General features: G+C 43.5%; 2 protein-coding genes across 3 annotated transcripts in view; both read left to right on the top strand.

Moving 5' to 3' along the window:
• The window catches only part of LOC307092389 (uncharacterized protein), a 114,859-nt gene that overhangs the window by 22,477 nt on the left and 66,972 nt on the right, over positions 1-25,410 (top strand). The gene's annotated exons all lie outside the window — the stretch shown is intronic.
• LOC307092386 (uncharacterized protein) lies at positions 4,416-21,589 on the top strand. Of its 2 annotated transcripts, XM_079759681.1 has the most exons (5): positions 4,416-4,535; positions 8,826-8,969; positions 10,920-11,046; positions 15,868-15,941; positions 17,861-21,589. In XM_079759681.1, exons 2-5 carry the CDS (start codon positions 8,955-8,957, stop codon positions 20,294-20,296), a joined length of 2,652 nt encoding a protein of 883 aa, XP_079615807.1. In that variant the 5' UTR covers positions 4,416-4,535; positions 8,826-8,954; the 3' UTR covers positions 20,297-21,589. The 2 variants fall into 2 exon arrangements, with proteins under 2 accessions (XP_079615807.1, XP_079615808.1); XM_079759682.1 differs by lacking the exon at positions 4,416-4,535 and having other exon boundaries at positions 8,668-8,969.

Raw genomic sequence — 25,410 nt, forward strand, 5'->3', positions numbered from 1 at the left:
CCTTGCTACTTCATAACTGTCATTTTGCTACTGTTATGAATCGTAATGTAAATATCTGTGTTTTCCCATGGTCTTGGGCGACCCCTGTGAAAGGGTCGTTCAACCCCCGAAGGGGTCGCGACCCACTGGTTGAGAACCGCTGCTATAGATGGAACCTTTTTCAATGAAACATACTTCACATTAGATGCTCACTAACACATATTGTGGTAAAAATTACTGTGGGTATAGAGGGAGATGTAATCATTGGATATTGATCAGTGGTTTTACTTCTTTTTAGGCTTACATTACAGAGAATGTGCCACCGTACAAACTGTTGCAGAATTAATGATATTCCTTTCTTGTTTATTTTTGACCCCTGGATGTGCCCCAGTCTGGGCTTGAACCTGCAATCCTGGCTCATTGGGATGAATTTCCACCAGCAAAGTTACTCCTTGGCCAGAACAAAATTAATCTTTTTATTGTTGTGAATCCTCACCTGAGGCCATTTTTCCATTGATTTTTTTTAAAATATATTTTTATTGATTTTTTACAGAGAGGAAGGGAGAGAGATAGTCAGAAACATCGATGAGAGAGAAACATCAATAAGCTGCCTCCTGCACACCCCCTACTGGGGATGCGCCCGCAACCAAGGTACATGCCCTTGACCGGAATCGAACCTGGGACCTTTTAGTCCGTAGGCCCACGCTCTATCCACTGAGCCAAACCGGTTAGGGCTGTACATATTCTTGAAATTTGATTTGGATAATATTATCAAGGAAGGATAGTTCAATGTCTTTTTCTGAGGTAAATCAGCAATGTTTATTTTAGATATGTTTATTTTGGAATAAGGGTTATATTCAAATGCTTGATGAAATAATAAAAAGTGTATAGTGAAAAAACAGTATTCAAGGTAATTTAATTCAAGTGTTGGAGACAACTTTTTTTTTAGTCATGCAGTTTATAACTTTAAAAGGTTTCTTTTTAAGCAATGCTGTTGTCCTAAATGATCACATGTCTTAGTCCTCCAAGTCTCATTTCCCAGGTCGTGTCCCTCTGAGAGGCTCTGGAACTCAGCCATGTTGAGTCTTGGTCTCCCTGGGGAATGAGGAAGGGAGCAGGAAAGGCTGCTGGTGTGAGTATGAAATTGCCCATCTACCCAGGGAGAGTTGTGGTTTCACGTTCTAGTTCTTCATCCTCACACAGACCAGTGCATCTTTTTGTTTAATAAAAGTGCTTACATGAATTCCAATTCAGTCATGTACCAGGGTTCAAGCCCCTCCCCACCTCCTGCCCCTCCCTGAGATCCCAGTTCCTACAGAGTTGCTTACAGCCTCACTACCAACATCTGCCTGCATAGCCTGGGGCAGGAGGTGGGGGCAAATTAGCTCCTGACATAACCCTTTTCAACTGTTATTTCCCAACACACGTGGAAATCTTTCTGAGTGCTTTCATAATATATTTGAAGCTATCAGTGTGAGTCACTGACTTCCAAACTTCACCATTGGGAATGGAGAGGAATATTCACAAGCAGACATCACTCCTGGAGGGTGTTTCATTCCATTATCAATTTTAAGGAGGAAATCCACAGGAATGTGTGAAAGTTGGAGATCACTTTTTTTTTTTTTAATTGATTTCAGAGAGAAAGGAAGAGGGAGAAAGAGATAGAAACATCCATGATGAAAGAGAATCATGGATCGTCTGCCTCCTGCAAGTCCCCCACTGGGGATCAAGCCCACAACCTGGGCATGTGCCCTTGACCGGAATCGAATCTGGGAATTTTCAGTTCGTAGGCTGACACTCGATCCACTGAGACAAATCGGCTAGGCCGGAGATCACTTTTACCACATCATTTCTGGAGGTTGCATTTGCCCCTGTGGATTGTATCCTCTGGCACAGAAAAGGCTCCTGTTTAATGCAGGTAAGGCTTCATCAGGTTTTATGTTGGGGCATTCTCCTCCATTCCATTGGTGTATGTGTCTGTATTAATCCAGGATCACACCCACTTGCTTACTTGTGTGAGCCACGTCCCGTGTGATTCAGGGTTTGTGATCTGGAGAAGGGCCATGCACAAATGACAGAGACAAGAAATAATAATTTGGAAATATTGGGAGCCAGGGGAGAAAGTCCAACTCAAGGGGAAGGACTTCCACTGGTGCCCAAGCCTTGCCAACCTTCTATTCAGTTTTGGATACACATACAGCCCTTGGTCAGTCAGGCAATTCCGGTAACAGGCAGATTATCTTAAAGTAAGTATTAGTAAAGATTTACTCTGAGACTATTTGGTCAGGAAATTGCTTGAGCTACAATTGTCTCCACTAAACAATTGGTGCATAGCTCTGGCCCTTGCCAGGGCTCAAGGTTCACCAGCGTTCCACAATTCTTGTTTACATTTCTCTGATAGTAATGAGAATGGGTAGCTTCCAACACTTGGTCTTGCTTTGTAAAATGTTTTCAGCCGAAACCGGATTAGCTCAGTGGATAGAGCATCGGCCTTCGGACTGAAAGGTCCCAGGTTCAATTCCGGGCACATCCCCGATAGGGGGTGTGCAGGAGGCAGCTGGTCGATGTTTCTAGCTCTCTATCCCACTCCCTTCCTCTCTGTAAAAAATCAATAAAATATATTTAAAAAGAAAAAAAGAATTCTTACTTAAATAAAATAAAATGTTTTTCCGTGTCAAAAAATGAATCTTCCAAATTTCCTATATTTGAAGTATTTTGCCCCTCCTGAATATCTTTTGTTTAAATTACAGTCAGAATTGCATTGACTAGGTAATCAATTTATTGTGTAGAACACTTGGATATAATAAGGAATGTCTTTCAGTTTATTTGTATCTGCTTTCCTTAAACATCGATGAGAGCAAAACATTGAACAGCTGCCTCCTGCACACCCCCTACTGGGGATGTGCCCGCAACCAATGTACATGCCCTTGATGGGAATCGAACCTGGGACCTTTCAGTCTGCAGATCGACGCTCTATCCACTGAGCCAAACCGGTTTCGGCTGTATCTGCTTTCTTTAGCATTGTTGTGTCACTTTCACTCTACAACTCTTTCACCGTCTTTGTAGAATAGATTATCTTTATGTGTTCATCTGTTTATTATATGTAGTGTGTTTTATGGCTTCATGTGGCAATAACTAAGGGGTGATATTTTATTGGCCTAAAGCAATTAAATACTTACATAGCTTAAACTTAATCCTTTTGTCTGGCTTACTCTACATTATAGGTTTCTAAACAGGTCATATCTTTAAAGTAAAGAAAGATTTATAACACTGAAATGAATACCTATATTCCTGAAAACACTGGAAAATAATAAAAATAAACAAAAATGGTGCTGGGTTTAAGTAAACTGATAATAGTTATTATTCTTATAACTCTGTTTTAAATATTGTTGGTTTAAAATTATTTTGTTTCCTAAATTTAAGGAAAACTTACAGGAGACATTCTAAATTAATATCAATGTCCCATTAACTAGGTTATAGGGACTACTAAAGTCAAAATATTCACTTAAAAATGCATTCCCAGAACACAGACTTCACAGACCACAACTTACAACTAGAAAATTTTATCCCTTGAAAAATAGGTAAATTAAAATTTATTTCCCATTTGCTGGATGGGACCTTATCTCATCAGGTGCCTAACCATGAATGGATATCTGGGTCTGTCTCTGACACCCCATCCACCTGCTTCCCTAACTCAAGCTGCCTCTCCATTCAGATGGGGGGACAGGGAGGGGCTGAGAGAGCAGGCTGCCCTTCCCCTCCCCCTCCTCACTGAGGGTTTAAGGATCCAGACAAATCGGAGGCAGAAAGTTTCTGGTTTCAAACCCAGTCTGCCCGCCTTTGGAATTCTCTGTAACTTCCCTGTGAGAATGTGTTACCGGCTGTGAAGATCCTGGAAAGACACCTCCTGGGACATGTGCAGCTGAAGGGCAGGCCAGCCAGTAGCTCTAAGCACCGCCTCTGGGATCTGGAAACTTCTGTGTGGATTCCAGATGCCTCCTCCCCTCTTTATGCTTTGCCACAGCTGCCATTTACTCGCTAGCACCCCAATAAAAGACCAGCCCCTCTATCTGGGGAGCCTTGTGCCATCAGAGGGCACCTGGCCCTTTCCTCCCTTTAAAGAAGTAAAATACCCGCCCTCTCTCTGCTCCTGTCTCTTCTCTCCCTGGTGAATCCTGTCACAGCCGCGTCACCAGCCAAACCCCAACAATGACGGGGAACTCCCCCAGGAAGGGCTGTCCCTGTGGGGGGAGGTGAGGGACCCAGGGCTGCCCCCTCGCTCCTGCCCCGCCCTCCCTCCCTCTGTCCCCGCACAGGCCCCGCCCCCACCGCGGAGCCGCTCAGCTCAGGCGCTGGCCCCGCCCATCCCGCAGGGAGGCGCATGCGCAGTTCCTGGCAGACGCGGAAGCGGCTGTGGAGGGGAAGGTGGCGGTTCCCTGAGGAGGTGTCTGTGCTTTAAAGCCGCTGCTCTCCGTCCCCTCCCCGCAGGGAAGGCTGAGGGCGCTGCGGGCGCTGAAGTCCGCGGTGAGGTCCCCGCCCCGGAGCCCCTCACAGCGGTGAGTCCGGTCCCGGGCGGCTGCGCAGTGGAGGCGCCGCGTTCCTTTGGGGGAAACTGAGGCCCGGCCCGCGGTCTCTCCGCCTGTGGCTGTGGCCCCCGCCTGCCGCGTGGTTTTCCTGCTGAAAACCATCCCCGGGGCCGCCGGTCCCCCCGCGGGGCTGGGAGTCTGGGTCAGGGGTTCCCGCCCTTTGCGCCCCTCCCCCGCCCGGCGCTTTCCGCCCACAGAGCCCGGATGGCTCCCGGCCTGGGGGTCTGCTCCCCGCCTTCCTAGGCCCCCCCATTAATAAGGGGTCTGAGTGCCCGGGGAGCACAGTGTCCATGGGGAGGGGCTCAGGGGAAGAACGCGGTGTCCCCAGAAGAGGTGACCTGCCCGCAGGGAGGGCTTTGTGGGGGCGGTGACTGCGGGGGGGGGGGACCCGGGCCAGGGGGTCAGGAGGGGGAGAGAGAGAGACAGACACGTGGGAGGAGGAAGGGCGGTGAGGGGTCCACAGAGGGGGGCCTATAGGGGTGTGGGAGGACTGGACGGCGATGGTGGGAGTGAGGGGGAACTCGGGAAAGCAGCCTGAGGAGGAGGGAAGTGGGGAAATAGGGGGAGGGGAGCCCAGAGAGAGGAGGGGAGCTGAGAGGGAGAGGGTCCTGGGGAGCAGAAGTGGGGGCCACACAGGAGGAGGCACCTCAGAGGGAGACACTGGTTCAGAGGAGAAGAGTTGGGAAGCGAGTGCAGGGACAGAAAGGGGGGCTTAGGGAGGAGGGAGCAGAGGGGGAGCAGTGCGGAGTCCCCAGCTGTGGGGAGCAGGACAGACTTCAGCAAAGATGAAAAAGGCAGACTCCGGCCAAAGGGTAGGCCTGCGTCCCGGGTGCCGGAGGAAAACCAGTGCTGGAAGCCAAGGGAAGGAAGGCCTATTGCATGAATCTCTTTGTGCATCGGGCTGAGAGAGTGATGGTCAATTTGCATGTTTCTCTTTTATTAGTGTAGAATATTTAGTAGTCCCTACAACCTAGTTAATGGGACATTGATATTAATGTAGAATGTCTCCTGTAAGTTTCCCCAGCAGCGGGGACACAGGCGTGGGGAGGGACAGACGCGGACGTGTGTGGAGATGGAGCGATCAGAGACCAGGAGAAAGAGCACCGGAAGGGAAATAGGTTTCAGGAGGTTCATGGTCCAGGTGTAGGGACAGACAGAGAAAAGGGGGGAAAGAGCAGGGGAGGGGGACACAGGAAAGGACCACAGAGGAGAGAAAGGGAACAGGGAGACAAAGACAGATCCATGGACAGAAATACATGGTAGTGGGAGGAGGGGACCCTGATCTGGGTGAGGGGTGAGCTGATGGGGTGTGGATGGTTAAATTGTGATTTATCGGCTTGGGACTTGTGTGTGTGCATGTGTGTGTGCATGTGTGTGTGTGTGTGTGTATATATATATATATATATATATATATATACACAGACACACACTGAGTGGCCAGATTATTATGATTTCTGAATGCATAATAATCTGGCCACTCGTGTGTGTGTGTGTGTGTGTGTGTGTGTGTGTGTGTATTCTGTCTAATAAAAGAGTAATATGCAAATTACCCATCACTCTGTGACAAAATGGCAACCCCCATAGCCACAAGATAGCGGAGCCCAGTCCCCTCAGCCCCGCCACTGTAGTGTTTGGGGTCACAGAGACCTAGCAGAGAGGTGGGATCCTCCCACTCTGGTAGCAGATCAGGCCTCGCTGCTGTACCACCTCTGGAGTGTCTGGGGCTGAGCAGCGAGGCTGGAGTGTTTGGGCCTGTTGGCCCGGCCAGGGGTCACGGGACCAAGGGGAGAGGCCTGATCCACCCACTCCAGCGGCGGATCCTGCCTCACTGCTCCCAGCCTATGGAAGTGTCTGGGCCTGTCATCCCCTCCATGAGGGTGCATGCTGTGTCCAGGGGGCACACACACGTGGGCAGGGAGTTGAGTCTGGATCTTTTGGCGCAGGGGGACTTGATGCTGTGTCCCAGTGTGTGCTGGCCCAGACTCTGACAGCAGGGAGGAGGAAGTCCCACCCCCACAGAATCAGCCAGAATCAGCCATTGGTCAGACAGCTCTCAGTGGCCTGACAGCCATCTGACCGCAGGGAGGAGGAAGTCCCACCCCTAGAGAATCAGCAGTTGGTCAGACAGCTCTTGCCACCTGACAGCCAGGACTCTCATTCACCTGACAGCAGGGAGGTGGGACTATGTCTAAACATCTACTGTTGATACAAGGTCGCTCTGCAGCCTAAAGAAGCCGTTGTTATGGACAGAAAAATGTCTGAAGACCAATGTGCGTCTTATCTTGAAGGCAGGCAGGCGAGCAGTTGGGAGCCAGCAATCCTGGATTGTGAGAGGGATGTCCAACTGTCCATTTAGGTCCGATCCTGTGTCCGGCCCTAAATGGGCAGTTGGACATCCCTCGAGGGGTCCCAGTTTGGAGTGGGTGCAGGCTGAGCTGAGGGACACCCCCCCCCCCCCTCACGAATTTTATAATATATACTAGAGGCCCATTGCACAAAGAGATTCATGCAATAGGCCTTCCTTCCCTTGGCTTCCAGCACCGGTTTTCCTCCGGCACCCTGGACCCAGGCCTACGCTTTGGCCGGAGTCTGCCTTTTTCATCTTTGCTGAAGACTCTAGCCAGTGTGTGCCATTCACAGCAGACTCCGGCCAGAGACTACCATCTTCGTCTTTGCTGCAGACTCAGGAGTCTGCAGTCTTCCTCTTCGCTGTGGCTGGAGTGCCACTTCACCCCTCACCCTCCCTCTCATAGCAGAGTTCCTGCCCCGCCTGGCCACTCCCCACGCACCTGGAGCAGCTGGATGGCAGGCATCTTTGTCCTTCTAATTTGCATATTCCCTCCTGATTGGCTGGTGGGCGTACTGGAGTGATGGTCAATTTGCATGTTTCTCTTTTATTAGTGTAGAATATATATATATGTATATATATATATACACACATATATATACACACACACATATACATATATATACATGTGTATGTATATATATGTATGTGTGTATGTGTGTGTGTGTGTGTGTGTGTATATATATATGTATATATAAATAATATATATATTAGAGGCCCAGTGTATGAATTTTTGCATGAGTGGAGTTTGTCCAGCCTGGCCAGGGGAAGGGGACATGAGCAGTTGGCCGACCTGCCTGCTGGTCAGACTCCTGGTCGAGGGGACAATTTTCATATACAACTTTTATTATATAGGATATACACTTAGTGCCAGATTATTATGCCTTCAGAGATCATAATAATCTGTCCACTCAGTGTATTTTTTAAAGATATTACTATTGCTCTCCCAGAGGCAAGGAGAGAGAGAGAGAGAGAGAGAGAATCAGAAATATCATTGAGGAGAGACAATCATTGATCAGCTTCTTTCTGCCCGTCCCTCACTGGGGATCAAACCTGCTACCTGGTCATATGCACTGACTAGGAATCTAACCATGACCTCCTGATTCTTAGGTCCAATCTAAACCACTGAGTCATGCCGCCTAGGTGTGCCTTTATATAGTTAATTTAACAGCTGAATTGTCTTAGTTATACAGATTGAGTGACAATTATAAATCTAGAGTTTAGAAGGCTTGGGAATTTTACAATAATTTGCTTCCAATTGTAACCCGTATTCACTCAGAGGGGGGAGACTTGTCTGTTGGTCATGGGTCCCTTGTCCTTTCCTGGGATGGCAACGAGGAGGTGACCTGTGTCTGTCACCACCTGATGCTTTTTCAAGGAATATTACCTTTGTTGCTGTGGTGTTTTGTTAGTGTGTGTGTGTGTGTGTGTGTGTGTGTGTGTGTGTGTGTGTTACTTCCATGGATTTACTTTTTCTATGTGTGACACTTAATTTATTATTTAAAAACATCCTGAGGTAAATCCTCTGGGTCTTCTCAGATCCCCTCCGGAGCATTAAGAAATGCCCTCAGGTGCACTTTCCCCCCATGGAGGTGGACAGCTGCTCTGGGTGGGGCATCATTGGTTACTGAGGTGTCCCAGGTGATTGGAAGGTGAGGACAGGATTAGCAGGATGCTTTTGTGAGAGTGGGGAGCAGGGTTTGTTCAGGAGAGGTAAGGGGGTGCTCTGTTTGGTTTGGGGGGTCAGGACAGCAGCTCACGTTCTCATTTCTGTAGGAGTTTGTGGGTGTCTTTGGGAGGAGAGACACAAAAATGAAATAAAACCTCCCAGTGTGGTCTCCATGTGGGAGCTTGTTGTTCCTGACTCTCCTACAACAAAGGACAAGAGGTCGTGGCCTTTTCTCCATTTCCAGGTCCTTCTGACTGTGAGTGTGAGGTGAGCTGATTAAGTCTGTGCTACCTTCTTTGAAGGCACATTGTGAAGCTCCTCAACATAGTGTCACCTGAGCAAACAACCCAGACCCCATCAGGACCAGGACCACATGGCTGCTCCTCAGGTAAAAGATGTGTCCTGGGTCAGAGGTTATGTTTGATTTTCCTCTAAATTCTGGTGATTTATTTCTCTATTTCTGATGTCCTTGCCTTTGCAGGTTGTTTTTCTTTCCTTATTTCATTACTTTATCATAGTCAATGTCAGCAGTTTCTGTATTTCTCTCCTTTTCTGTGTGTTTTTCTTCTTTTTTTCTGTCTCTTTTTTAAAATATATTTTTATTGATTTCAGCATGGAAAGGAGAGGAATAGAGAGGTAGAAACATCAATTAGATTGGAGAATCATGGATCAGCTGCCTCCTGCCCCGCACCCTCACTGGGTATGGAGTTTGATACATGGTGTGTGCCCTGACCAGGAACCTAAGCCTGCCCTTTGGTTCCTAGGTCAACCCTCTTCCTCTCAGCCACACTGGCTGGGTTATAATTCCCTCCTTTGTGTAAGAGCCTTGTCTGCATTCATTTTGTCACCCTCCCCAGGTCAGGAAGCATTCCCATCTTTAATTAGTGACTTTCAACTACTCAAAATGTCCCTTTTGTGACAGATCAAACTTGGAAGGCAGCCATCACTAACATCTCTACAACATAGCTCTCCACTAATGATACATAAAATTTTTGAAGGAAATGTACCAGTAAGAAAACGTAGTTACCCCAGGCTGGTGTGGTTCAGTGGTGGAGGGTTTGATTCCTGATCCAGGGCAAGTAGGTCCTGGGTATCTGGCAGCCAATCCATGTGTGTCTGTCTCTCTTTTACATTGATGTCTCTTTCTCTCTCTCTCACTCATTCTCTCTCTCTCTCTCTCCTTTTTGTCTCTCTATCTCCCTGCCTTCCACTCTTGAAAAGTCAATGGAATATATCTCTCCAGGGGAGGATTTACAACCACAAAAAGGAAACAGTAGGTCTAACTTGTTTTATATCATTAAGTTTCTCTCTGTATTGTGTTTGTAAAACACAAAGGGGATCATACACAAATAGATTCATGAGATTTACGCAGTCACTAAACCATCTTGATTTCATAGTTGTAAAATGTTTCTCTGTGCCTAAACTGTTAACATTATTTCAGCTATTTTTTCTTTGTGTTTTTTTTTTCAAGTATATTTCTATAGATTTCAGAGAGGAAGAGAGAGGTAGAGAGAGATAAAAACGTAAATGACGAGAGAGAATCATTGACCAACTGCCTCCTGCACACCTCACACTGGCTATTGAGCCTGCAACCTGGTTGTGTGTCCAGACTGGGAATCGAATCCGTGACCTCTTGGTGCATGGGTTAGCACGGAACACTGAGCCACACCAGCTGGACCAGGGAGAAAAATCTTGTTCTAATATTACTCATAGTGAATTTCCAACTAGGATTATGGTTCCTATGTGTCCTATTTCAGGAGCACGGATTCCATTAACAAACCCTTTAGTTCAGAGTTCTGTATGAATATTTTATGTGTTTTCACTTTCTCTATATTCAGAAGTATGGCACATGGATTGGAAACATTGACATTACAGGTAAAAGTGAGCTTGTTACACTTGTAGAAATACAGGCCACATCTCCAAACCTAGATCAGAATCTGTATTTTTACAGAAGTTCATTTCCTTGTGTTCTGCTTTATACTTGAGAAGAAGTACATATACTTCCAACTCAGCATGGCATTTCCTGCTGAGAAATTTACACCACTTACCCTGAACGATGCAAACACAGCACTCAGAAATCCATATGCCTGTGTCCACGCTTTAATTTCAAAGTTTAGTTTCCTGTAAAGTAAAATCTGTACTATGGATTTGTGGACATGTGTCATCCTCATGTGTCAGCGTTAGAAAACACATCAGAGAATGTGACTGGGACAAAGTGTTCTTTCTGGATAATTCAGAATACCCCCTCCGTCAAAACCTCTTCTGCTAACACTTTTCATGTTTGGTGACGTTATGAACTCTTCTGGTGACCTCTTTGTAACTGTGTCTTTTCTTTCAGGGACCGTTGACCTTCAGGGATGTGGCCATAGATTTCTCTCAGGAGGAGTGGGAATGCCTGGACCCAGCTCAGCGGAAGTTGTACCTGGATGTAATGTTGGAGAACTACAGCAACCTGGCCTCCGTGGGTGAGGATGATTTCCTTCCCAAGTTCCTCCTCCACCCGCAGGGTTTTGTTTCCTTTATTATTTTAACATCTCTATGGGCCTCTGCTTTCTGTGTTAGATTCTTGTTCTCGAGGAACAAATTGGGCCCTAGCTGGTTGGGCTCAGTGGAGAGAGCACCGGTCTGCAGCCTGAAAGGACCCAGGTTTGATTCTGGTGAAAGGCCAATGCCAGGGTTGCTGGCTCACTCCCCAGGAGGGGGCGTGCAGGAGATATCCTATCAGTGATTCTCATCATTGATGTTTCTCTCTTTCTCTCCCTCTCACTTCCTCTCTGAAAGCAATAAAAATATATATTTTTTAAAAATAGGAACAAATTGGGGTCCTTGGAATAGAAAAGAAAGGCTTATGATGTATGTGAATTAGGAAGTCAGTGTTTGCACAAATTATATGTTGTCTACACTGATTAAGGTACTATCAGAAACTAATATTTTAGAAAGTCATTTTCTAGAATATTCTAATATTCTACCATGTCTTATGACCAGAGGACAACCTGGATTGGAAGTGGCAAAGCCTCTATCAAAATTCACACTCCATTTTATTATTATTACTAGAGGCCCGGTGCACGAAATTCGTGCATGGGGGCAGGGGTATGTCCCTCAGCCCAGCCTGCACCCTCTCCAATCTGGGACCCCTTGAGGGATGTCTGACTGCCCGTTTAGGCCCGATCCCACCAGGCAGTTGGACATCCCTCTCACAATCCAGGACTGCTGGCTCCCAACTGCTCACCTGCCTGCCTTCCTGATTGCCCCTAACCACTTCTGCCTGCCAGCCTGATCACCCCCTAACCATTCCCCTGCCAGCCTGTTTGCCCCTAAATGCCCTCCCATTCAGGCCTAATCACCCCTAACTGCCCTCCCCTGCAGGCCTGGTAACCCCTAACTGCCCTCCCCTGCAGGCCTAGTTTCCCCACAACTGCTCTCCCCTGCAGGCCCGGTCACCCCCAACTTCCCTCCTCTGCCAGCCTGGTCACCCCTATCTGTCCTCCCCTGCAGGTTTGATCACCCTCAACTGCCCTCCCTTGCGGGTCTGGTCCCTCCCAAGTGCCCTCCTCTGCTGGCCATCTTGTGGTGGCCATCTTGTGTCCACATGGGGGCAGGATCTTTGACCACATGGGGGCAGCCATATTGTGTGCTGGAGTGATGGTCAATCTGCATATTACTCTTTTATTAGGTAGGATAGAGGCCTGGTGCACAGGTGGGGGCCAGCTTGTTTGCCCTGAAGGGTGTCCTAGATCAGGGTGGGGGTTCCCTTGGGGCATGGGGTGGCCTGGGTGAGGGGCCTGTGGGGGTTTGCAGGCCAGCCACACCCCCCGGCAACCCAAGCGGAGGCCCTGGTATCTGGGGTTTATTTATCTTCTACAATTGAAACTTTGTACCCTGGAGTGGAGCCAAGCCTTCTGCTCTCTCCGAGGCAGCAGCCATTTCTATTGTGATTTATGTATCTTCTATAATTGAAACTTTGTAGCCTGGAGTGGAGGCCTAGGCTGGCCAGGGCTGCAGAATCTTGGCTTCCTCCATCGCCAGGGGCAACCCAAGCTTCCTGCTCTTCCAGCTCCATGGCTGCCGTCATTTCTATTTGGGTTTATGTATCTTCTGTCATTGAAACTTTGTAGCGTTAAGTGGAGGCCAGCAAGGGCAGGGGGAAAGCTTGGCTTCTTCCATTGCCGGGGAAACCCAAGCCTCCCTCCTGCTCTCTGTGGCTGCAGCCATCTTGGTTGGGTTTATTTGCATATTTGCTCCTGATTGGCTGGTGGGTATGGCTTGTGGGTGTGGCGGAGGTATGGTCAATTTGCATATTACTCTTTTATTAGATAGGATTATTTTTAAAATTTTCTTTATTGATTAAGGTATTACTATGTGTCCTTATCCCCTAATTACCCACCAACCCCTCCCCGTGCACTGATGCCCTCACCCCCCTTTTGTCTGTGACAATTGGTTAGGCTTATATGCATGCATAAAAGTTCTTTGTTTGATATCTCCTCCTTACCCCCACCCTCCCCTACCTTCCTTCTGAGGTTTGATGGTCTGATTGATGCTTTTCTGTCTCTGGATCTGTTTTTGTTCATCATTTTATGTTGTCATATAATAGTGTCATTTGCATACAAATTTCTGCTGATTGCCATTTCTACCCATGTACCCACATGAGTTGATATCACATTATCTTTAATGTTGTTTGTCTTATAGCAAAGATTTAGGATTTTACTTATTTTATAATATACATTTTTTATGTTATTTTAGAGAATAAGGAGATAGGGAGTGAGATAGAAACATTCAAGCTGAGAGAGAATCATTGTTGGCCGCCTCCTGCACTCCCCACGCTGGGGAACGAGCCCAAAACATAGGCATGTGCCCTGACCAGGAATCAAACTGTGACCTCCTGGTTCATAGATTGATGCGTAACTACTGAGCCACTCAGGTCAGATGATTCCTTTTATTTTGTAAAGTTCCACAAGAGAAATCAAAGTGATATGTGTTTCTTTAATAGAACATCGCACATTTTCATATTTCTGTATATTTTCAACATACAAGGCATCTTTATATGTTCCTATGTTAGTGTTGTGTAGAATTTTTAAATTACCTCCGGAAGTATATTTCTTAAGGATTTTTTATAGGACAGATCTAATAATGAGAATGTTTTGGAGCTGGAAAAGTTGTTTCCTCTCCATTGTTTATCATCTATTCTGTCACTATTCTTGTTGGATGGTTTTTTTCACTTATCAGTTCAGTCTTTTATTTCGTGCCCTTTTCCCCCATAATTTTTTTCTACTTAGAAACCCCCTAATGATCTTAGAGGAGCTGTCTTTTCCATGAGGAATTAATTTTTTATATGTTTTTAGATAGTATTCTGGGACTCATGATGTTTTCATTGTTTTTTATCTGTTCTCATATTTATATTTAGTCTACTTAGAATCAGTGAGCTGCTTGCATTTGTATGTCTCTTTCTCCAATTGTCAGGATCTTAAACTATTAATTTTTTATATAAGCGACCTACTCCTTTTCACTGTTCTGTCTCTATGGGGCTGCCTTGGTGGTCAATTTGTTAGTGTCTTAGGAGTTCCTTAAATTCTCTTCACATTTCCACATGTTTATTGGCTTCTCTGAATCAAAATGTTGGTGAATTAAAATTTTAATGATTTATATACAAATTCTTCGATTATTTAATTACTATATTTTAAATGTCCCTTTATTGATTTCCGAGAGGAATGGAGAAGGAGAGAGAAATAGAAACATCAGTGAAGAGAGAGAATCATGGATCGGCTGCCTCCTGTACGTTCGGGGATGGAGCCTTCAACCCAGACCTATGCCCTGACTTAGAACCAAACCGTGACTTCCTAGTTCATAGGTTGAAGCTCTAACACTGAACCACTGCTTCCAGGCAAATTGTTTGATGTTTTGAGTTGATCACGTATTTTACTCATGATTCTACTGCTTTTTTAAATTTGGATATTATGTATTTCAATTTCTCCTTTCAGTATGATGTTTGTAAAATACTTTCTCATTGTATTTTTTATTTTGATGATATTATATAGTTGACTTTTCCTTCTTTCTGGCATTAACATATTTATTTGCCATTCTTTTTGAGATAATTAATATATTTCCATTAATGTAGTGCCAGTTTGATTATTTTGTTTTCCCGATGGTACACTTTTCTTTCATTTTTTCATGACTTTATATCTTTTGTTGAGATTCCTGAATTGTAAAGTAGCAGGCTTTTGAACATGATTTCTATAGGAAGAAACAAATAATAACCATCTGTGGAACAAATTCTATTTTCGGTCAACACTGTTTTCAGTATCTCTAATATTGGTTCCGTTGTCTGTTTAATTTACCAGTGTGAAATGTTCTGTTTTCTTCTCAGGCACATGATATCTTTCAGGGTTGATACACGTCTCAAGTACCGCAGTCTCTGGGGTGCTCGAACAATATCTCATTGTTTCTTTGTAGCAGCCACTACAGGGCACTCACCCAGGGCACTCACTGTGTACTGCCATTCTGGTCGAACTGTGTCATGCACAATAGACACTTGTTATTCAAGATGCTGCCAAACAGGGATGTGGGAGCCCCTTTCACGTCCCGTGTGGTTCAGGGTTCCTGTTCAGGGTTCTGGTTCTGCAGAAGGCCGCACACAAAATGAAAGAGACTAGAAAAGAATTAATTTGGGAAATGGGGGGCCAGGTGTGAGTCCACCTCTAGGGGGAGGACTACACGCTGCTCTGGCCTTGCTATCCCATTTATTAAGGTTATGAGATACGCCCATATTCTTTAGGCAGGAAACTCCAATAATAGCCAATCAGTAAGAATTTACATATGACTAACAGGTGGAGGCTGCTTTAACTACCAGTGTCTCAACTAAACAATGAGTGATTAGCTCCGACCATTCAGAGCAATTAAGATTGACCAGCCTTCTGGATTCCCTGTTCACATTTCCCTATTAGTGACAATGATCGGTTTTGGCACAGGGAGATCATTGAACGTGCACTTCTCTCATCTCTCTCTTTCTCTCTCTGTCTCTCTCTCTCTCTCCAGTGAAGAAACTGGGAATTGGAAGTATTTTTATAATATGGCCATTGTGGGCCAGGGGGTTTGAGCAGGTATCATTGGCAAATGTAAGCTACTCTTTGTTCCTCCTTGATGTGAATTTTCCTCATGGTACCTATATTGAGCTTTCGATGAATCCTTCACTGGTTCTTGGAGTACTCAAAACTGTCATTTGGCCTATAGTTGCTGGTAACTTCAATGTACACTCACTTGAATGTCAAAACTGAAAATTTGTTTTCTTTCAGCTATTTCCTCTGAAGGTAACCAGGTCTTTATGCCAAAGTCTGGAATACAAGATTTATTCTCTGAAAAAATACTGGTAAGATATAAAAGTTGTCACGTTGATAATGTACACTTAATGAAAGCCTTGGTATTTCAGAAGAGTGTGATGAGAAGAGGGAATTAATATAAACAAAATTAATCTGGAAAGGTTATCATAATAAAATTGTTGTTACCTATAGAGATCAAGTGTAGTATGCATTTGCGAAACCTCCGATATTAAAGTCAGTTCCATTGGCAGATCAGTGTGTTTCTGCATGTGAATGTTGAAAACAACTTTTATTTTTTTATTTTTTAAAATATATTTTTATTGATTTCAGAGAGGAAGGGAGAGAGAAACAGCAATGGTGAGAGAGAATCATTGATTGGCTGCCTCCTGCATGTCCACAGCGGGGACCAAGCCCACAACCCGGGCATATGCCCCCGACCGGATTCGAACCTGGGACCCCTCAGTCCGCAGGCCGATGCTATATCCACTGAGCCAAACCAGCTAGGGCGAAAACAACTTTTAATGTTATGCATTCTTGGAAAGGAAATATGGAAAACCTAGGAATTTGCATAGTCTGTAGTGTAAATAATCCTTTGAATTGTTTAAAATGTAGGGTGGGATTATATTTTCATGCAATCATTTCTAAAATGTAGAGATTTATAATATACTTATAAAATTTAAATGTACTCAATTTGGGAATCTTATTAATTGTCCCAATTATGCCCCAATTAATTGATTATCTATCTAGACTTAGTGGGACAAACGCAGGTGACCAGGAGTCAGCAATAACGGCCTATTGCCTGGTACTTCAATGTCTAGACAGCTGAACCGAACCAGAACACATGACACACAAGATAGAATGAGTCTGCAATCACACAGGGTTTATTTACTATTCCTAGTGGGTCCTAGGCTCCAGCAAAGGCCAGCTGGTGATGCACACGGAAGGACACGACGAAAACAGAGACAGGCAGGCGGCCGCAGTTGGTTCAGGCTCTCACAGCAGAGCAATCAGGGGCTTGTCTCTCAGAGCGACGTGGAGTCCTCCTCTTATTGGGCAGGAGACCACAACTGAAGATGGTCTCGGGGTTATATAGACCATGGTAAACAACTTGTGTCCTTATCAGTGTGGGCCAGACGGTATGCCTTATGCTGGGAGCAGGGCATTTACATTTTAAGGACGCAGAGCTTTTACATCAAGATATTGGGGTGTTCATTAATTTTGGAAGTTACAGAGTATTGGGGGTTTCCATACAGCAAACATTTCACACAATAATTATTTCATACATTAGAGGGGTTACATTATTATAACATTAATATTATTATTATTACTGCTAAATATATTTTTATTAAATTCAGAGAGGTAGTGAGAGAGATAGAGAAACATCAGTGATAAGAGAGAATCATTGATTGGCTGCCTCCTACATACCCCCCATGAGGATTAAACCTGCAACCTAAGCATGTGCCCTGGATTGGAATTGAACCCGGGACCCTTCAGTCCTCAGGGAAATGCTCTATCCACTGAGCCATTCCAGCTAGGGCTCTTTATATTTTATTCAGAAATATATTTTTACTGATTTTAAATAGGAAGGTAGAGGAAGAGAGAAGAAAACATCAATGATGAGAGACAGTCATTCCTTGGCTGCCTCCTGCTTTCCTCATACTGGGGAACCCTGGGCTTGTGCCCTGACCTGGAATGGAACCTCAACCAACTTGTCCATACATTGAAGCTCAACCACTGAGCCACGGTGGCTGGGAAATTTGGCAATCTTTTAAATAAGGATTCATTATTCTTCCTCTGACAATGTTTTGTATTTATGTTTTGTGTATAATTTTTAAAAATTAAGAAAGCTTTTTTTATACAACTATCTTCATTTAATGAGTATTATAGAATGATTCTTATGGAACACGTGTACATGTTTAATGAAATTATAACTGTCACTAAAGGACTTTCTATCTCCCATTACTACCAGAGTACTCATAATGGAGACAGATGTTATCAATGCAATGAACATTGGAAAAACTTTAAGCAAGAGTTATATATTAATCATCATTGGAGAAGTGAACTTACAGACAAACATGAAAATGGAAAAGTCTTTGACCCAAGGTCCAATCACAATATATGTCAGGTTATTCCTATTGTGGAGAAGACACACAAAGGAAATAAAAGTGTCCAGTCTTTTCAGCAGTCTTCAAATTACACTGAGCAAGAGAATATTCATCCTGGGGAGGAGACTTACAAATGTAATCCTTGTGGTAAAATACCCAGTCAAATATTCAATCTAAACAAAATGAAAAAAATCCATAATGGAGCAAAACCTTATAAATGTAAAGATTCTGGTAAAACATCTAATTGGCCTTCAGGTTGTACTCTAAATCAGAAAATTCATGCTGGAGAGAAGCCTTACAAATGTAAAGCATGTGGCAAAGCCTTTAAATGTCATTCATCTCTTATTGTACATAAGGGAAGAATTCATACTATTGCAAAATTTTCCAAACTCAGGGAAAATGGAAAAGGCTTTAGTGAGTCCTCAAGACATACTCAGCATCATAGAAATGATACGGGAGAAAAGTCTTATAAATGTTCAGAATGTGACAAAGCCTTTACCTGGCCCTCAACCCTTAGTATTCATCTGAGAATTCACACTGGAGAGAAACCTTATAAATGTAATGAATGTGGCAAAGCCTTTAACCAGTCCTCATTTACTTATCATCAGAGAGTTCATACTGGAGAGAAGCCTTATAAATGTAGAGAATGTGGCAAAGCCTTTAGATGTTCCTCACATTTTATTACCCATCAGTTATTTCATACTGGAGAGAAGCCTTATAAATGTAGAGAATGTGGCAAAGCCTTTAACCAGTCATCAAACCTTATTTATCATCAGAGAGTTCATACTGGAGAGAAGCCTTATAAATGTAGAGAATGTGGCAAAGCCTTTAGATTTTCCTCACATTTAATTACCCATCAGTTATTTCATACTGGAGAAAAGCCTTATAAATGTAGAGAATGTGGCAAAGCCTTCACTGCATTATCAACCCTTACTATCCACCAGAGAATTCACACTGGCAAGAAGCCTTATAAATGTGGAGAATGTGGCAAATCCTTTGGTAGAACCTCACACCTTGCTTATCATCAAAGAGTTCACACTGGAGAGAAGCCTTATCAATGTAGAGAATGTGGCAAAGCCTTTAGATGTTCCTCACATCTTATTACCCATCAGAGCGTTCATACTGGAGAGAAGCCTTATCAATGTAGAGAATGTGGTAAAGTCTTTAAAAGTTCCTCATACCTTGCTAATCATCAGAAAGTTCATACTGGAGAGAAGCCTTATAAATGTGGAGAATGTGGCAAAGCCTTTAGAAGTTCCTCATACCTTACTAATCATCAGAGAGTTCATACTGGAGAGAAGCCTTATCAATGTGGAGAATGTGGCAAAGCCTTCACACGTTCCTCATACCTTACTAGTCATCAGAGAGTTCATACTGGAGAGAAGCCTTATCAATGTGGAGAATGTGGCAAAACCTTTACACGTTCCTCATACCTTACTAATCATCAGAGAGTTCATACTGGAGAGAAGCCTTATCAATGTGGAGAATGTGGCAAAACCTTTAGAAGTTCCTCATACCTTACTAAGCATCAGAGAGTTCACACTAGAGAAAAGCCTTATAAATTTAGAGAATGTGGCAAAGCCTTTGGTGGAAACTCACAACTTAGTAAGCATCAGACAGTTCACACTGGAGAGAAGCCGCATAAATGCAGAGAATGTGGCAAAGCCTATAGATGGTCCTCAGAACTTACTAATCATCAGAGAGTTCATACTGGAGAGAAGCCTTTTAAATGTAAAGAATGTGACAAATCCTTTGGTGCATCTTCAAGCCTTGTTTATCATCAGAGAGTTCACACTGGAGAGAAGCCTTTTAAATGTATAGAATGTGGTAAAGCCTATAGATGGTCCTCAGACCTTATTAAGCATCAGAGAGTTCACACTGGAGAGAAGCCTTATAAATGCAGAGAATGTGGCAAAGAATTTAGGTGCCCCTCAAACCTTACTAAGCATCAGAGACTTCACAAGGAGAAACCTTATAAATGTAGAGAATGTGGGAAAGCCTTTGGTGGAAACTCACAACTTAGTATGCATCAGACAGTTCACACTGTAGAGAAGCCTCATAAATGCAGAGAATGTGGCAAAGCCTTTAGCTACCCCTCAAAACTTATTAAGCATCAGAGAGTTCATACTGGAGAGAAGCCTTATACATGTAGAGAATGTGGCAAATCCTTTGTCAATTCCTCCTACCTTATTAAACATGAGATAGTTCATACTGGAGAGAAGCCTTATACATGTAGAAAGTGTAACAAAGCTTTAATTCAGTGTACCTGCTGCACTATACAGCAGAGAGTGCATACTTGAGAGAAGTCTTACAGATGTGCTTTGTGTCGTCAGTCCTTGATCTGCAGTGAGTACTTACTGAACATCACAGAATTCATACTGGAAAGAAAAATCTAAAAAAGCCTTTGAAAGTCACTCAGGTATTATTGTACTTGAGATATTCATAAGAGAGAGAGACCAAACAAATGTAGAGAATGGGATGGAGCCTTTTACCCACAGCTCACAATTCACTGCACATCAGGGACTTTAATAGTGGAGGGACGCCTTACACTGTAGAAAATGTGAGAAAGCCTTAACTTTCGGTCAAACTCAACTCAGCATTTCAGGAATCATTCTAAAGAAACGGCAGCAATATAAAGTTTTCATCCAAAGATTTCTCCAAGGTTGAAACTTCATTGAGAATGATAAAATGAGGTATTACAAATTATGAGGCATATTGTCAAAGTGTATGTCCTCATTTACATGTCATACTATATCTGATAATTATTACTGGATTGATGTCCCATCAACATAAAGAATGTGACAAAGCTTACTCAGTGTGCAACCCTGACCCGACATCAGTATTCACACTGGGGAGAAACTACAAATGTAAACAATGTCCTGAAGTCTTTAGTAAGCATCCGTAGCTTATTCCTCACATTGGAATTCATTCTAGAGGGAAACCTTAAATCTAAAGAATGTTGGAAATCATATACTTCGACCTACAGCCTCAGTCAGTATCAGCTATTGTAATTTTGTAGAAATTCCACATTCATGATATAGGAGGAAGGATTTTTGTTCAGAATGTACATACAAAACTCCAAAGAATTTATGCCTTAAACAGATTTTAAAGATGTAAAAACTTTATCCAAGTATGCAATTGATTATGAATTTCAAAGTATCACTGAATTCACACTAATAGGTAGCCAAAATGCCTTTCAGGTATTGTTCTAAGTCAGAATGTTTATTAAACAGTGTCCTCCAAACTTAAAATGTAGTTAGGGAATATTTATGTACTTGAATATATCAAAAGAATTAATGTTTCCATATGTCCAGTTACATAGAGTGTTATCTAATTTACATTGAAATCATTTGAAGTCTTGAAAAGGAAATATTAATGTAATTGTAATCCCATATCACTTGATGCTGCTATGTTTTATTTCTGGTATATGTGCGAGTGAAATCATGGGGTTGATTGTTTCTGCCTTAAAGATCTGTGAGCTGTTGTATATTATATGGACTTCACTTGTGTATACTTTCCCATGGAATATTGGATACATTCTAAGGCGCAGTATTTTCTTCTGTTAGTGGATAATACTATTGAATAAATCTTTTAAAATAGTTCTCTACTTTTGTAAATGATGTGATCAAAGTTACTTCCTTTTCTGTGCCCCTGTGTTCAGCTGAAAACTTTTTGAGGGCATGTCACTATGTGGTTGTCATATATAGGTGACTGGAACTACACTCAGGACGGTGCTGTCTGTGTAATAGATTTTCTATAATTACGAGGAACATTGCAATACCAGTGATATTGTTGTACCCATGATGCAGAACTGGCATGAACTCTGTGTGTGGGAGAGGACACTTTTCCCAGGCTATATTGCTGGCTGAACTCGGAAAAATTAATTCTATTTCTTTCATATCCTACTTCCTGTTCCTCTGGTTTTTCACTTTGTCTTCTAGGCTGCCATTCTTTTTGCAGTGCAATGACCACAGCATGTAAAGCTCTTCCTGCCCCACATCAGCCTTTCAAGCCCTTGTAGCTTCCACTGAGTATATTGGAATTGACTAATGCAATGACTGGCATCAGAATTTAGCGAATATTGTTCTTTATTTTCATGAAGATGGTGGGCTACTCATGCTGCCATCTATAGTTTTTAATATGAATATGAAGTTTTGGAATACCACAAATTGGCATTTGTGTACTTGTAATTGGAATGATTATTCTTTTTTTTTTAATATATTTTATTGATTTTTTTTTTTTAGAGAGGAAGGAAGAGAGATAGAGAGTTAGAAACATCGATGAGAGAGAAACATCGATCAGCTGCCTCCTGCACACCGCCCACTGGGGATGTGCCCGAAACCAAGGTACATGCTGTTGACTGGAATCGAACCTGGCATCTTTCAATCTGCAGGCTGATGCTCTATCCAATGAGCCAAACCAGTCAGGGCTGGAATGATTATTCTTGTCCTGATTTTCATTGCAATTCTTAATAGTTTCTCATTGTCATGCTGTTTACTTCTTTATTGGGATGGAATTAACCCATGTTATATCAGTTTATTTCTCACTTTTTAATATATATTTTTATTGATTTGATACAGAAAGGGAGTGGGGGACAGAGATAGAAATATCAATGATGAGAGAGAATCATGGATCTCCTTATGCATACCTCACACTGGGGATGGAGCCCTCAACCAGGGCATGTGCCCTGAACAGGAATGGAACTCTGACCTCCTGGTTCATAGTGCTATGCTCAACCACTGAGCCATGCCATCTAGGCAGGTTTTATTATTTTATTTATTTATTAAAATAATTCTTTATTGTTCAGGTTATTACAGATGTTCCTCTCTTTTTCCCCCATAGATCCCCTCCACCTGATTTCCCCCCACCATGCCCTTATCCCCCAACACTGTTTTCATCCATAGGTGTAAGATTTTTTTTTAATACATTTTATTGATTTTTTTACAGAGAGGAAGGGAGAGTGATAGAGAGTTAGAAACATCGATGAGAGAGAAACATCGATCAGCTGCCTCCTGCACACTCCCCACTGGGGATCTGCCCGCAACCAAGGTACATGCCCTTGACCGGAATCGAACCTGGGACCCTTCAGTCCGCAGGCCGACGCTCTATCCACTGAGCCAAACCGGCTAGGGCCATAGGTGTAAGATTTTTATCCAATCGCTTCCTGCACCCCTCACACCCCCTGCCCCCGAGAACTGTCAGTCCACTCCCTTTCTATACCACGGATTCTATTATATTCACCAGTTTATTCTGTTCATCAGATTTTTTATTCACTTGATTTTTAGATTCAATAGTTGATAGGTATGTATTTGTTGTCATTTTGTTGTTCATAATTTTTATCTTTACCTTTTTGTTCTTCCTCTTGTTAAAGAATACCCTTCAGCATTTCATATAATCCTGGTTTTGTGGTGATGAACTTCTTTAGCTTTTTCTTGTCTGTGAAGCTCTTTATCTGACCTTCAATTCTAAATTATAGCTTTGCTGGGTAGAATAATCTTGGTTGTAGGTTCTTGCTGTTCATCACTTTGAATATTTCTTGCCACTCCCTCTGGCCTGCATAGTTTCTGTATGATAAATCAGCTGACAGTCGTATAGGTACTCCCTTGTAGGTAACTAACTGTTTTTCTCTTGCTGCTTTCAAGATTCTCTCTTTGTCTTTTGCCCTTGGCATTTTAATTATGATTTGTCTTGGTGTGGTCCTCTTTGGATTCCTCTTGTTTGGGGTTCTCTGCGCTTCCTAGACTTGTCAGTCTATTTCTTTCACCAGGTAGGGTAAGTTTTCTGTCCTTATTTCTTCTAATAGGTTTTCAATATTTTGCTCTCTCTCTTCTCCTGGCACCCCCATAATTCGGATGTTGGTACACTTAAAATTGTCCTAGAGGCTGCTTACACTATCTTCATATTTTTTTATTCTTTTTTCCTTTTGTTTTTCTAGTTGGGTGTTTTTTGTTTCCTCATATTTCAGATATTTGGTTTGATTCTTGGGGTCCTTTGGTCTGTTGAATTTCTGTATATTCTTTATTTTAGACAGTGTATGCTTAATTTCTGACTGGTCCTTTTCCTTTTTTTTTTTTTTGGCATTCTCATTAAGATTCTTAAAGGTCTCACTAAGTTCCTCAGAGGTTTTTAGAAGATTCTTGAGTAACCTTTTAACTGTGGTTTTGAACTCTATATCCAGTAGTTTGCTTTCCTCCATTTCTTTAATTCGTGACCTGTTTCTTAATCTCTACATTTTGGCTACTTCCCTGTGTCGATGGAGTGGTTTTCTGTGATAGGTGACCTATAGGGCCCAGTGGTTCACCTCCCCAATCACTTGAGGTGGACACTATTGGTGCACCACTTTGTGGTTTGTGTGCACAGTCTTGTAGTTAAGCCTTGATTGCTGTTGGTACACTGGGAGGAATTGACCTCCAGGCCAATTGGCTGTGAGGATCCGCTGTGTCTATAATGGAAGAACTGCTGTGCTGAAGACACCCTTATGGGGCAGGACTTGTTTCAGTGGGGCTTTGGCACGCTTAGACTCTGCCTCTTGAGTGTGTCACTTATGGATGTGAGGAGTTGAAATCTGGTGTCGTCTCACACTGACCTAGGTACACTGGCTTCTGGATCTCCAATGGGGTGCAGGTGAGCTACTGTCTGAGGCCACCCTGCAGGAGGTACAACGAGATCTGCAGATTTCTCTTTGCTTGGGGTTTGGAAGTTTTGGAGCTGTCTGACCAGGGCTGCAGTTTGTTAGGTTAAGCTGCGATAGGGCAGACCATTTACATGCAAAAGCCGCTGCGCACAGTTTGGATGGCTTTGTAAATTGGGCAGGGCGGGGTCTCAGGGAATCACTAGGGCATGACAAACAGCGATGGATTCCAGTCAGCAGTCTCTGCTTCTCCGCGTTTCCAAGTCCCCGCGTTTCCACATCCCTGTGTCCCGCGCCCCAGTGAAGTAAATAATTATTCCTGCGCGTATCTTTGTAAGAAAGCCACCCTCACTTTCCGACCTGATAACAGGCAGTCCTGCTTCTCCTAGTAGGAGTCTGGGTCCCCAGAGGTTTGCCAGAAACTGGAGTTCAGAGTAATTGGGAGCATGTGTCTCCCTTGGGGTTGAAAAAAACAACACACCCAGTCGCCAGATGCCAGCCTGATTCGCGCACCTCCATACCTCAGCTTTTTCGTGCTTGGGCACGTCCTACCCAGTCTCAATGCTCTTTTCTCTTTCCTTCTAGTTGTAGAACTTCTACTCAGCCTCCTTTCCTGTGGTTCTGGGTGATAGACGTTTTGTCTTTTAGTTGTAGTTTTTGTGTGGTTGTGAGAGGCTGCACGTACAGGGATAATTCCTAATCATAAAGAGGGATAATTCCTAATCATAAAGGGATCAACTTACCAACAAGATAAAACCCTTGTAAACATATATGGATGCAAAG

Source organism: Cnephaeus nilssonii, assembly GCF_951640355.1.
Source record: "Cnephaeus nilssonii genome assembly, chromosome: 20".
NCBI classification, from domain to species: domain Eukaryota; kingdom Metazoa; phylum Chordata; class Mammalia; order Chiroptera; family Vespertilionidae; genus Cnephaeus; species Cnephaeus nilssonii.